Consider the following 11,849-nt stretch of genomic DNA (forward strand, 5'->3'; position numbering starts at 1 on the left):
CCCCAAAGCCAGCTGCCTCGGGGTGCTCCAGCAGTGAGCCCAGGCAGAAACCGCGCACGATCGCGGATTCCTGCCTGCCACCAAAGCCCTGTAAACCTGAAGTCAAAAGGAAACCACTTTCATCTGGACTTTATTGGAGATAGACCAATTGTGGAGAGTGAATTTATTATATTTAATTAGACAATTGATAAGGGATGGTATTAAGAAACAAACATAGATATTTGACCCAGGACAAATTACTGTTAACTCTTGAGATGATTTGGGATAAATAAGATGCTGTGGTAAATTTTCTACAACTTGATTGTAATAACAGTTCATTTAATCTTGTCTATTATTATTGTTGTTGTTGTTGTTGTTATTGTTCCTGTTAAGTATTTTATCATTAATATAGTACATAGATGACAGGTCATTTGCAAATAGATTTCTTCTTCTTCTTGTGCCATATCCGTCATCAGACATTGATGATGATGTTGGCGATCCAACATTTTTATCAACAGCCACACAAAAAAGTCCTGCTGGCTTTAGTCCAAACCAGTCCCTTAGATTTTGAACCAAATAAATGTGGTTCAAAAATTTTGGAGATCTGTTTCACAAGGATGGGAAACCAATATTGTAGTAATGTATTAATCAGTATTCAGTTAGGGCAGACAATATGTGTAGATGTGTTGAGGGTTTTTTTTCTTTTTTTAATGTACTTTTTTCAATGTCTTGTTTGTTTTATGTCTTTTTCTTTATTTTTAATTTTTTTTTGGAGTTTTATATTTTAACTTTTTTCAAATAAAAATAGAAGAATAAATAAAGAATATTCTGTTCAACCAGTGTTTCCCAACCTTTCTGACTCATTGGACCAACAGAGGCAGCAATGGTGGTGGTGGGAAGCGGAGATGGTTTCATGCATATGTGCACCACTTTCACAAATATGGCTTCGCATGTGCACACACATACTCGCCCACCACCTCTGTGGCCCAGTTCCGAATGGCCTGCAGACTGACACTAGGCCATGGACTGTGGGTTAGGGATTCCTGTGCCTTGCCGACTAGCAACAGTTTGATAATTAGGCAGGTCTGCAAAGCACTGCTGAACAGCAATAGTCTTTCAGATCTTGATTAATCCATGAATCATTCAGATGATTCATGACTTCTTCAAGTATCATGTAGACTGAGAATCATGGAAGTTGTAAATCAACACATCTGAAGAGCACTAGCTTGGGGAAGTTAACCAGAATCAGTCTAGAAGGTTTAGTGTCTGGATGTACCAATAGAGCCCTTTTCCAAACCTGTGGATGGTAAATGTGGAAAAAAATGTTAAACTGATACACTGCTACTGCTGATAGGCTGAAAGTGTAAGAAAAGAATAGACAGCATGACAAATTAAATGCCTATTCATAGTCACTCTTTTAATTTGAAAATAAAGGAACAAAATTCCGAATAGGCCACATATGATTCCATCTTTAATTTATTCCAAAATATGAACACATGCTTAATCATTGTTTAGTAGTCATAATATACTTTATGATAAGATTTTTTTATTGCCGCTGTTTACTATAAAGCTATATCTTTGTCTTTCATTTTAGTTATCCTAAATTACTGATTTCAAAGAAAGTATATATCCCAAGAAAATTAGATAAGTGATAGAAAATGTTTTAAATGCTTGGGTAGACAAGTTAGTTTTTTGATACAAAAAGTTTTTTGATACACACATTTTCAGAAATAAAATAATGTATTTCATACTAATTAGCATATTATTATGATCTGTTAATTCAAAAGCTGAACTAAATTGATAATTGCAGCATACTGCAAAAATATAGTCTAATTTGTTTTGTCTGGGTTTCAGTGCATTAAATCTGTTGGGAATTAAGTAAATTTTGGTCCAAGTAGGATTTTCAAGTATTGCTAGCTTGCCATAACCCAAAATTCAAAACAAGAAAATGTATCAACTGCTTCTAAAAAAAATAAGAATTTTGACTTTAATAAAGGGTTATTTATTGGTGGGCATGCATAGCTTTAACACAATCCAATGAACCTGTATCTGGGACTATAACTCCCCCCCCCCCCCATATACATGTGCATGCATCAATATATATTTGTAGAACTATTGTAAAATTCTAGATTATTAAGGAATCATGTACTTCATATGTACACGTATATAAATTGAATTCATGTATATGTACTTACATACAGTGTTAAATCTGGGAGGACGGTTCAAGAATGGAGGCAAGACTCAGATAGCAACAACAGCTCTTTATTTGTGACTTCAGATCTGAGCAACTAACCCCAGCCGCAGCAGCCCCTTATATAGGGCTGGCTGCAGCTAGGCAGCCAATGACGGCGATTTGAGTTTGCCGCTCTTGGCAGGGCCAATCGCGGCAGCCCGTTTACTGGCCAATCGCATCAGTCTATGGCGACCAATCATGATCCGCTTTCAGCGGGCCAATCAGATTTGCAGGCTACGAGCCTGCTAGTCTGGAACACCCCTCCCCTCTCGGTTCCGTTTAAGGGGTGGAGTAATATAGTCTCGCAGGTAGGCAGGTCTTCGCACCTGTCTGCCTGACTTATGCAATTCCACTTGTCCCTGTTCAAACCCGGGTTCAGATGGACTGCTTGCTGGATCAAACAGGAACGGTGAACCGGTGCCATGGTTAGGGCTCTCCTCTGGTGCCCCCAGGGTGATAGAGTCCTCAGCCTCGCTGTTACGAGCGGCTTTGGCTGCTGTGGCGTCTGCTATGGCATCTGCAAGTGAGATGTCTCCCTTGGCCATAATCTTGCTCTGGACGGTTGGGTCTCTGAGGCCAAGGACGATGCAATCTCTCATGGCTTCTTTGAGGTTGGCGAAGCCACACAAACCACCCAGGTTCCTCAGGTCTGCCACAAAATCCACAACGTTCTCACCTTCACGTTGGTCCCTCTGGTAGAACTCATGCCTGCAAATGAGAGTTGGCATGGCTGGGGTGTAATGGTTGCACAGGATGGGAGCAAGGGTGTCCCAATCCATGGTTTTAACTTCAGCTGGCTTGGCTAAGGCTTTAGCCATCTTAAAAACGGCTGGTCCACAATGGGTTAGAAAAACAGCTCGTTTCTTGCTGGGCGTGGCATCTTTGAGGTTGTTGGACTCCAGGAACATTTGAAATCTGTCCATGTATGAGTCCCAATCTTCGCTAGCTGGATCGAATGGTGCGGGTGGTATAGCGCTGCTGGCCATGTCGCCGTCATTGCGCTCTGTCAGCCACGTGCTCCTTCGGCTAGCTCAATTCAATAGCTTCTGTTGCCTCCACATCCCATCCTCGTCGCCAGTGTTAAATCTGGGAGGATGGTTCAAGAACGGAGGCAAGACTCAGATAGCAACAACAGCTCTTTATTTGTGACTTCAGATCTGAGCAACTAACCCCAGCCGCAGCAGCCCCTTATATAGGCTGGCTGCGGCTAGGCAGCCAATGACGGCAATTTGAGTTTGCCGCTCTTGGCAGGGCCAATCGCGGCAGCCCGTTTACTGGCCAATCGCATCAGTCTATGGCGACCAATCACGATTGGCTTTCAGTGGGCCAATCACATTTGCAGGCTACGAGCCTGCTAGTCCGGAACATATAGTATATACAATCTATATGGAGCATAGTGTAATTATTTATATCTTCCAACCCATACTTTTAATCATATAAAGGAATATCTCTTTTTACCATGATCAAGGAATAGACAATCCATGCACCACCGAGTCTTCATTTCAGAGATAAACCTAACCCTAACTTCCCCCATTGAGTTTTCCTGACAGGGAGCATTGGAAATCCTTTCCTTCCTTCCTTCCTTCCTTCCTTCCTTCCTTCCTTCCTCCCTCCCTCCCTCCCTCCCTACCTACCTACCTACCTCTTTCTTTCTTCTACTCCTTCCATCCTTTCTGTTCTCTTCTTTCATTCTGACTTTCCTCCCTCCCTCCCTCGTCTTATTTTCCTTTTTTCATCCCTTCCCTTCCATTCTCTTCCCATTCCAGCAGGCAAGTAAGTGGGTGCTGCTGTGGGTGCTACTGTGTGAGGGAGGGATGAAGGATTGTGTAAGTGGCTGAGAAACTATCAAGGAATGTTGAAAATTAGGATCATATGACCACAGCAGCAGCCCTGCCACACTGAAACAATTGAAGCAGCACCAACTTCCCCAAGTTTCATTCCTTCAGGAATAATGTTCCTGGAATTCTGTAGGGTAGCCCATTTGCAACACCTTTGTTGACAAAGTTTTGTCCTATGATACACGGTTTTGCCCAATTAAAGGTTACAGACACAATAGCTTTTTATAATATATACTCTAGATATCCTGAATTCTATTCAGTGCCTGGCAAGTTTATAATATTTTGATATCTCTAGTAGTTTCTCATAGTATTAATGGTCTTACAAATTATGATTAATCCATTTAAATCTATGTCAGTGGGTTACTTTTCCAAAAAATCACATAGTTTGAAGATGATGGAAGTTGAGGTTCAACACATGAAAACAGAACTAGCTTCTGAAAGATTGACTTGAATTAACTATTTATGATTTGATGCACCAATTGTGCCATATTCCAAACGTGGTTGTCAATCATGAAAACAAATAATCATGGATTAATATGATGCTGCTCTCAGTGATACAATAAGCTGCCGACTGCCTGTATAAATAAAAGATGGGCAGAATGCAATTTTGATGCAGATGAAAAATTATTCATTTCAATCTCTTATTTTGAAACAATTGAACACTGATCTGAAGGGCTCTCATTTGATTCATTTTAGCTCATTCTGAAATGCATGCACACGTCTAATAAATGAATAAGAGCCAGAATATATGGTGGGAACAGCAGCAAATTATACATTTGTCATTACATTCAATATTGCTGAATTATATTGGAAGAAAGGCAATATCTCAAGAAAATTAGGTAGCCGATAGTTATTCCAGTTGACTGAAATTATTTCTGTATTGATCCATTCAATCTACCTGCAGACTATAGCAAAGCAAGTATGGATACCATTCAGTTCATATCTAAATATTTAGGACACAAACTCAAGGAACCATGTGGGTTTCCCAGAATCTTTCTTTAGATAGACAAAATCAGTCTATTTTGTGAATCTCAAATTCATGGTTTTTACTGAAGATGGAGCTAGAATAAATATGAAAATGTACAATATTCTATTATGAGGTTATGAGACTGTAGAAACTGTTGATAACAAATAGTAATAACATAGGTTCCGTTTCCCAGAGATTCTCAGCTGCATTCAATTCTGTTTAGTTGAAGAGACAAGAAATAATATGTAAACAATATATCTGGAGCAAACCTAGATATTATGTTTACTCTTGCACAATTCATTTTTAAAGCTAGCCAATATTCCTGCACCCAGTGGATTAGGACTATGAACTGACAGTTTTTCTATATTGCAATATAGAAATATTGCACTATAGAAACTAGATTCTATATTAGTTATAATCTATCTTGAATCTCAGCTATCTAGTTTCAGTAGGAGATATACCATAGCGTACATTGAAACTTCCTGCTTTTACATGTATTATGACACTGGCTTGTCACATGAAGATCAATGAGATGCTCTATTGCAACAAATACATGTATGGAGTTTGATAATCTTTTGAATCCATTCTGAGGTCAGTCCATCATGGAGAAGCAGATTTGTTTGTGATTCTGTTGGTTAAATTTAATTGAGAAGAATATTTGATCTCTTCAGCAGAGTGCATTCCTTCAATATATATTTTGCATTGATTAATATAGTCTTGGGTTCACTGCTATCACAAAAAGGTTTGTTTATTCTTTCCACTAGCTGTGCATGCTAATTTAATCATTTAGAGCCATGCATTTTTTATCCAGGTTACCTACAGAAGAATCTTTGTCCTATTACATCATTCTTCCCAGCTGGGTAAGCAGGAAAGGTATGTTGCAGAGAATTCAATCAAAGAATTCTGACTGGCAGAATCCAGAAAGAGAGTCTTCCCTGCTGTCGCTTTGTGGGACATTCTCCCCCCCCCCCAGAGATAGACCCCTCCCCCACTCTCGTGCCCTTCCAGAAAGGTATGAAAACATGGTTCTGTGGCCTTGTCTGGGATGCAGAGAGGAGCATACGGCCATGGGACTGGTTAGCGTTCTGAAAACTCCCTTCCATCTTTTAATTAATTTTTAACATCACTTGCTTCTTTGACATTTTATATATGTTTTTATGTTTTTAATATTTTATTATACGGTGCCCAGAGCCTCTCTGTGAGAGTGATTTTAAAATCTGATGAATAAATAAGATAAATAAAGTTGTCTTTTGGGTATAGACTCTATTTGAAGTCTTTCTTTTTTGTACAACCAGGTATCTAGCAATATAATCACTATTTCTGGACAGGATAGTTTCTCTTTAGAGAAAAACTGGACAAGATCAAAAGTTTCCCTTTCAGTCTATTTGTATCATCCATGGTTCAGTGCTCCTGCCCTGTGCATTTTGCTACATATTCTTTGATTTTCAAAATGTAATTTTGTATGATTTGGTGTCTTTGTGTGTTTATGTTGGAAAGACCACTAGCCCTGCCAAATACTTTGGAGGAAAAAAAAACTGGGGGGAGAAATAAGACTCACGTGCATTCCAAATATACCACATGCAGAATTTTGGCATGGATCCGGGTTAATTTCAGAAACATCTCTCCCCGTTTATTTTTGCCATCTCATTTGATCCAATGGGATGGCATACTTTGTGTCACATCTATTAAACAATGCCATTTGGTGGGACCCAGGAAGAGTACCCTCTCTGTTGTATCATCTGTCTTTGATTCCACATTTGCTAACATTATGGAAGTCCTTGAAGACTGGGTTCAAGTCAGATTGGCACTGGGCCTGAAGTTCAAGTCAGCTCATCACTTTTCGTCATGATTAGAGTTGTGTTCATTCACAACTGCTATTTTTTTCTTACTTTTTTCATTGTATTTTGTTTTATATGTTTTATTCTCTACGGGCAGCCCACAATCATGGTTGAAAGATGGGCATCTCTTTAGATTTATATAATTAATAAACTAATTGACCATTTTTGGAAAAGTTTACTATAAAAGGGCGTTCTTGCAGTCAACTATAATTGGAAATGGACTATGAGGGAACCAGCAAAGAACATTGCCATAAAATTAGAAATTAGAAGAAAACCCTTAAAAAATAACACCATAAGGAAATGAACATTGAAAAATGTAGTAAATTAGAGAGAATTTGTTGACCTGGTTTTCTGAGATGTCTCATTTCTTATGTTTACTTAAACTCCTTTATATTATATTGCCTTGTCGCATAACTACTGGAGAAATCTGAACAGATGGAACAAAAATGTCATGATGGCAGTAGTATTTCCCAACTCTGAAAAGTGAGTTTGTGCCAATTTCTGATTTTATTTTTTAAATAGTTTTTGTTAAAAGATTTTATGTATCTAATAAGAAACATACTCAAAGAAAGAAAAAAATATAGCAAATAGAAAAGAAAGGAAAGGAAGACAAATCTTTTGTTCAGATCAAGGATCATACATTCCATTGTGTCTCTCCAATTGGTTACTCTTAAATTGGCAGAAAAGTAGGCCTAATATGTTCTCTTTATCTGTCAGCTGCTTAATATGCTGCTCAATCTACATGATTATTGTCAAAATAAAAACATTAAACAGAGAGTAAAGTAATCAGGCTCTATTTATTTCATTTCATTCTCAAGATAAATCACATTAAGAGGAAAATATCTGTTTCAGTTGGCAGCTATGATCTGATCAATCCAGTCGATGTACCGGCAAACTTTGGTGTAGACTCCAGGATAGCCAGGCAGAGCACAACCTATTCCCCAGGAGACAATGCCCTGGAGCATTCCATTACAAACCACAGGGCCACCAGAATCTCCCTAAAAGACAAAAAGAGTTGAAAAGAAGAAAGATTTGATATTCCAGTTGGCAATCAATAAAAATGAAAAATTGTTACTGAATTTTTTTTAAGCCTACACTAAGAAGTAGCGTCAGATCATAAGGAAACCTTGTTGAACGATTAGCCAAATAATTTTTGTGGTCCCAGCTAGATTCTTCCAAGCTTCATAAAAGTTTGGGAGTTTATAGAAGCTTTCTTCAAAGCAGGAGGGACCTTTGTAATCTTCCATATTTTGCCTCAGTTTGAATCAAAATGTAAGAAAAACAGTCAGATTTCCCTTCCTACCACTTCAGTCTACAATGTCTACAGTGCCCTACAAGTAGTCCTCCAAAGAAACAAACAAAAATTCTAAAATAAAAATGTTATGGTCTCTTCATGTATATCTCTGTATCATATGACTCAAAATATATACACACGAAATATGTTATAAATGTATCAATTTTAAGTGAAATTGTTTTCACTTGCCCAAATAAAATATTCAGTTCAATTCAATTTCGCCCTGAAAATTCCCAGAATTCTTTCAGAGTCCCTGAATAAATAATGTATCAATATTTTTGATTAAATTATTATTAGTTTAAATTTAATGGGTTGCAAAAGGAATTTGGACTGATTAAAATGCAGAATCACAATATATTCAATTAAAATATATTTATATGTAACAGTTTGGGCCAAACATATTAGCAGTGTTCCAAATTCCAAAACTGTCCATATTATTAGAGTTTTAGAGGTTCCATAACCTACAGTTAATATTTCCTGTACAATTGAAAAATAACACTAAAATTAAAAAGGGAAACTGACAAGAAGTGTGGAACAAATAGTTGGAATGAGTGGTTACAGTTTTAAAGAAAGTTATCTTTGTATTCTATATTCTTAAGAAGCTCAAATTCCTGTGAAAGACTTGTTTGGTATTTAGCAGGCAGGGCTTTGATTCATGTTTAAAGCATTCTACAATTGCACCACATGGATTCATATCCATAACCAAGTTGATTAGAGGAGAAATGAATGTTAAAGATGTACATGTATGTTTAAATTTATATACTTCAGCCATAACTCAACATCTGGTGATATTTGAAGAACTTGGGTTTTATTGTGTGTGGTCTGCAATTAAAAATATTATCTTCTTATACCAAAGAAAGGTCTTGCTACAACCTGATCTGAAAAGAGGTTTCAAGAGGTTTCCATTTTTTACATATGAACAGCTTTTCATTAACACAGTGGAAAATCTGAGCAGTTTTATTCTGTGTGGTCAGTATTTAACTTAGTGTTTAAAACACCAAGCATTTTTCATTCCTTTTTTTTAATATCCTCTTTTTTGTTTTTGTTTTTCTTCTGTTTAGCTTTATTTCTGCTTTCTGCTTTGCTTTGGGGTAATGTTTACCCATGTTTGTTGAAACATTAAAAGGATTGTTTAAATAATATAGCTAATCTGTAAATTAATCCTGGATGCATATAATTTCAGGTGGTGAGAAAGCAAGTATCCTCACCTGACAAGAGTCTTTGCCACCTTCTAGGTATCCAACACAGACCATATTTGGGGTAATTTGTCCTGGGTAAGCAGCATTGCATTCCTCATCACTTAGGATTGGAGCATTCAGGCACTGTACAAGATCAGGGTAGTTTACTAGAAAAAAGAGAAAGGAAAAAATAAGAAAGTGAACGGCAATGAAAAATACATGTTTTATATTAAAATTTGTTAGTCTTAAAAGATGCTACAAGATTCTGTTTAAATGATCAGCAACAACCCTGTAATTCAAGACAAGTAAAAGCAACCAACTATGGTAGTTACATAATGGAATATATATGGTGTCTGAGCAGGGGTGGGATTCAAATTTTTTAACAACCAGTTCTGTGGGCGTGGCTTAGTTGGTGGACGTGGCTTGGTGATCATGTTATTGTCTGGGCATGGCCAACTCAATATCACTCACATCGAGGCACGCATCTCCTCACCTGGCCTCTCATCACTGTGGGGATGCTGCAACAGTCGTAAGTGTGAAAAATGGTTATAAGTCACTTTTTTCAGTGCCATTGTAACTTTGAATGGTCATTCCACACAAGCAAAGTACCAGCAAAGGATGGAAAAAATACTGAGACAGGAAGTCTAGTCCTGCCAAGAATGTAATAAGGGTTAACCAAGAGGCAGTTTCTGTAAGCAACACCAGAATGTTTCCTTCCTGCCTTCTTTACAGGATTAGGCCAGTAATTTCTTCTAACAACCAGTTCTCCGAACTGCTTAGAATGTTAACAACCGATTCTAGTGAATATGTGCGAACTGGTAGAATCCCACCCCTGTGTCTGAGGTGAGATAGCCAACTCAAGACAAGAAAAGTACCTCAGGGGAAAAAATGGAATTTGTTGCACATTCATCTTCAGTGCTCTAAAACAGGGATCTCCAACCTTGGCAACTTTAAGACTTGTGGACTTCAACTCTCAGAATTCTGGGAGTTGAAGTCCACAAGTGTTAAAGTTCCCAAGGTTGGAAACCCCTTCTCTAAAACCATCCAAATCAGTATTTATAGGCTTACATTGTTCAAGGCTCAGACCAAGAATTGTTTTCTTCTTAATGTTAGAGCTTAAACCTGGAATTTCATAATAGATTCAAGTTGTCCCTGAATGTCTCTACCTAGTGGTGGTATTCAACCGGTTCGGCCTGGTTCTGGCGAGCCGGTAGCAGCGATGAGCAGCAGAGACTGAATGGTTCTCTCCACCACTATGCTGTTGGGCCCACCCACCCACCGGGCTCCCATACTCACCTTTATCCACTGAATTTGAAACACAGCTGCTTTGCGTGGCACAGAATAGTGTCAGGCGGCAGCTGCTGAAGCAACCGGGATCGTGCAGGCTTACAGGAGGTGAGTTAGAATGCCTTTGCACCTGCGCAAATGCCTCTGTGCCTCCGCAAAGTGTGCCTTTGGTGCGCATGTGCATGCAAAGTGTGTGTATGCATGCAAAGCACGCCCACCAAGCCACGCCCACAAAACCGGTGGCAAAAATATTTGAATCCCAACCACTGTCTCTATCCTTATGAATACATAAAACATTTAGCAATTCAACAGTGAGAAACACATTAGTAGATTTAGGAAGTGTTGTTTGCATTTGGTGATGCAGAGGGCTCAGGAAATGGCCTTGAAGGATATGAGGTAAATCTGCTACCAAGAGGGATTTGAGCAACGGCCAAGAAAATAACTTAAAAAACTGTCTCATACAAGCCCCTTCATAGCTCACATGCTGCTAAAATGAGGGAAGTGGGAGTACATTCAAATTTGCAAGATTGTGTTATGGTTTATCACACAGTCTGCCTGATGTTTAGGATGGATTTGGCATTTCTATCCACCTACTGAGTCCTTTCAACAGACTTGGGATGGAAAGATGTTTTTCTTGTTGCTAAAAGTTATAAGCAGCCGGACTCCCGACAGCTCTAGGTACTTTACAAATTAAAAACAAAGAACAATACAAGAAACCCAAAACAAAAATGACAGAGAAAAAAAAATCTGAAGATAAGAACAAGGAAAAGGAAGGAAAGGAGGTGTCAATCATCCCTATCATTTCCTGAGAAAATAGCCATATCTTCAGGGCCTTTCGAAATATAAATGGTGGGAGCCATTTGAAAAAGCTGACCTACATGGCATTGGCTTCTTAGTCTGATCTTTGTTGTCAGGCTGACAGACAGGTAGCAATTACAATTTTTCAGTCATGTACCTGGGACTCAGAATAAGTTAGCCAATTCTTGTTAATACTCACCACCATTGCTGAGAGTATTGCCCCATCCTGAGATCAAGCACTTAGTACCAACAGCTGGACATCCATTACTCAAACCGATAGGTACAACACTTGCACCAACATTGACAGGGTATTGCAACTTGATGAGCATGATATCATTGTCCAAGAGCCAAGAGTTGTAGTCTGGATGGACAATTATTTTTGTAGGTTTTTGAATCTGCTCGTTCCCTTCATCTTTGCCAAGATCGTATTCTCCAAT

General features: G+C 38.4%; 1 protein-coding gene across 1 annotated transcript; it reads right to left on the reverse strand.

Annotated features, from left to right (window-relative positions):
• Nucleotides 1-7,703: 7,703 nt before the first annotated feature.
• On the reverse strand, nucleotides 7,704-11,849 carry LOC113449608 (trypsin II-P29-like). Its single transcript, XM_026720693.2, has 3 exons — nucleotides 11,612-11,849; nucleotides 9,358-9,494; nucleotides 7,704-7,853 (listed from the first exon to the last, which is right to left on the reverse strand). The coding sequence occupies exons 1-3, from the start codon at nucleotides 11,739-11,741 to the stop codon at nucleotides 7,704-7,706; spliced, it is 417 nt and encodes a 138-aa protein (XP_026576478.2). The 5' UTR covers nucleotides 11,742-11,849.

The sequence above is a fragment of the Pseudonaja textilis genome, chromosome 2 (genome assembly GCF_049901715.1).
Source record: "Pseudonaja textilis isolate UNSWEBS1 chromosome 2, rPseTex1.2, whole genome shotgun sequence".
In the NCBI taxonomy this organism is placed as follows: Eukaryota; Metazoa; Chordata; class Lepidosauria; order Squamata; family Elapidae; genus Pseudonaja; species Pseudonaja textilis.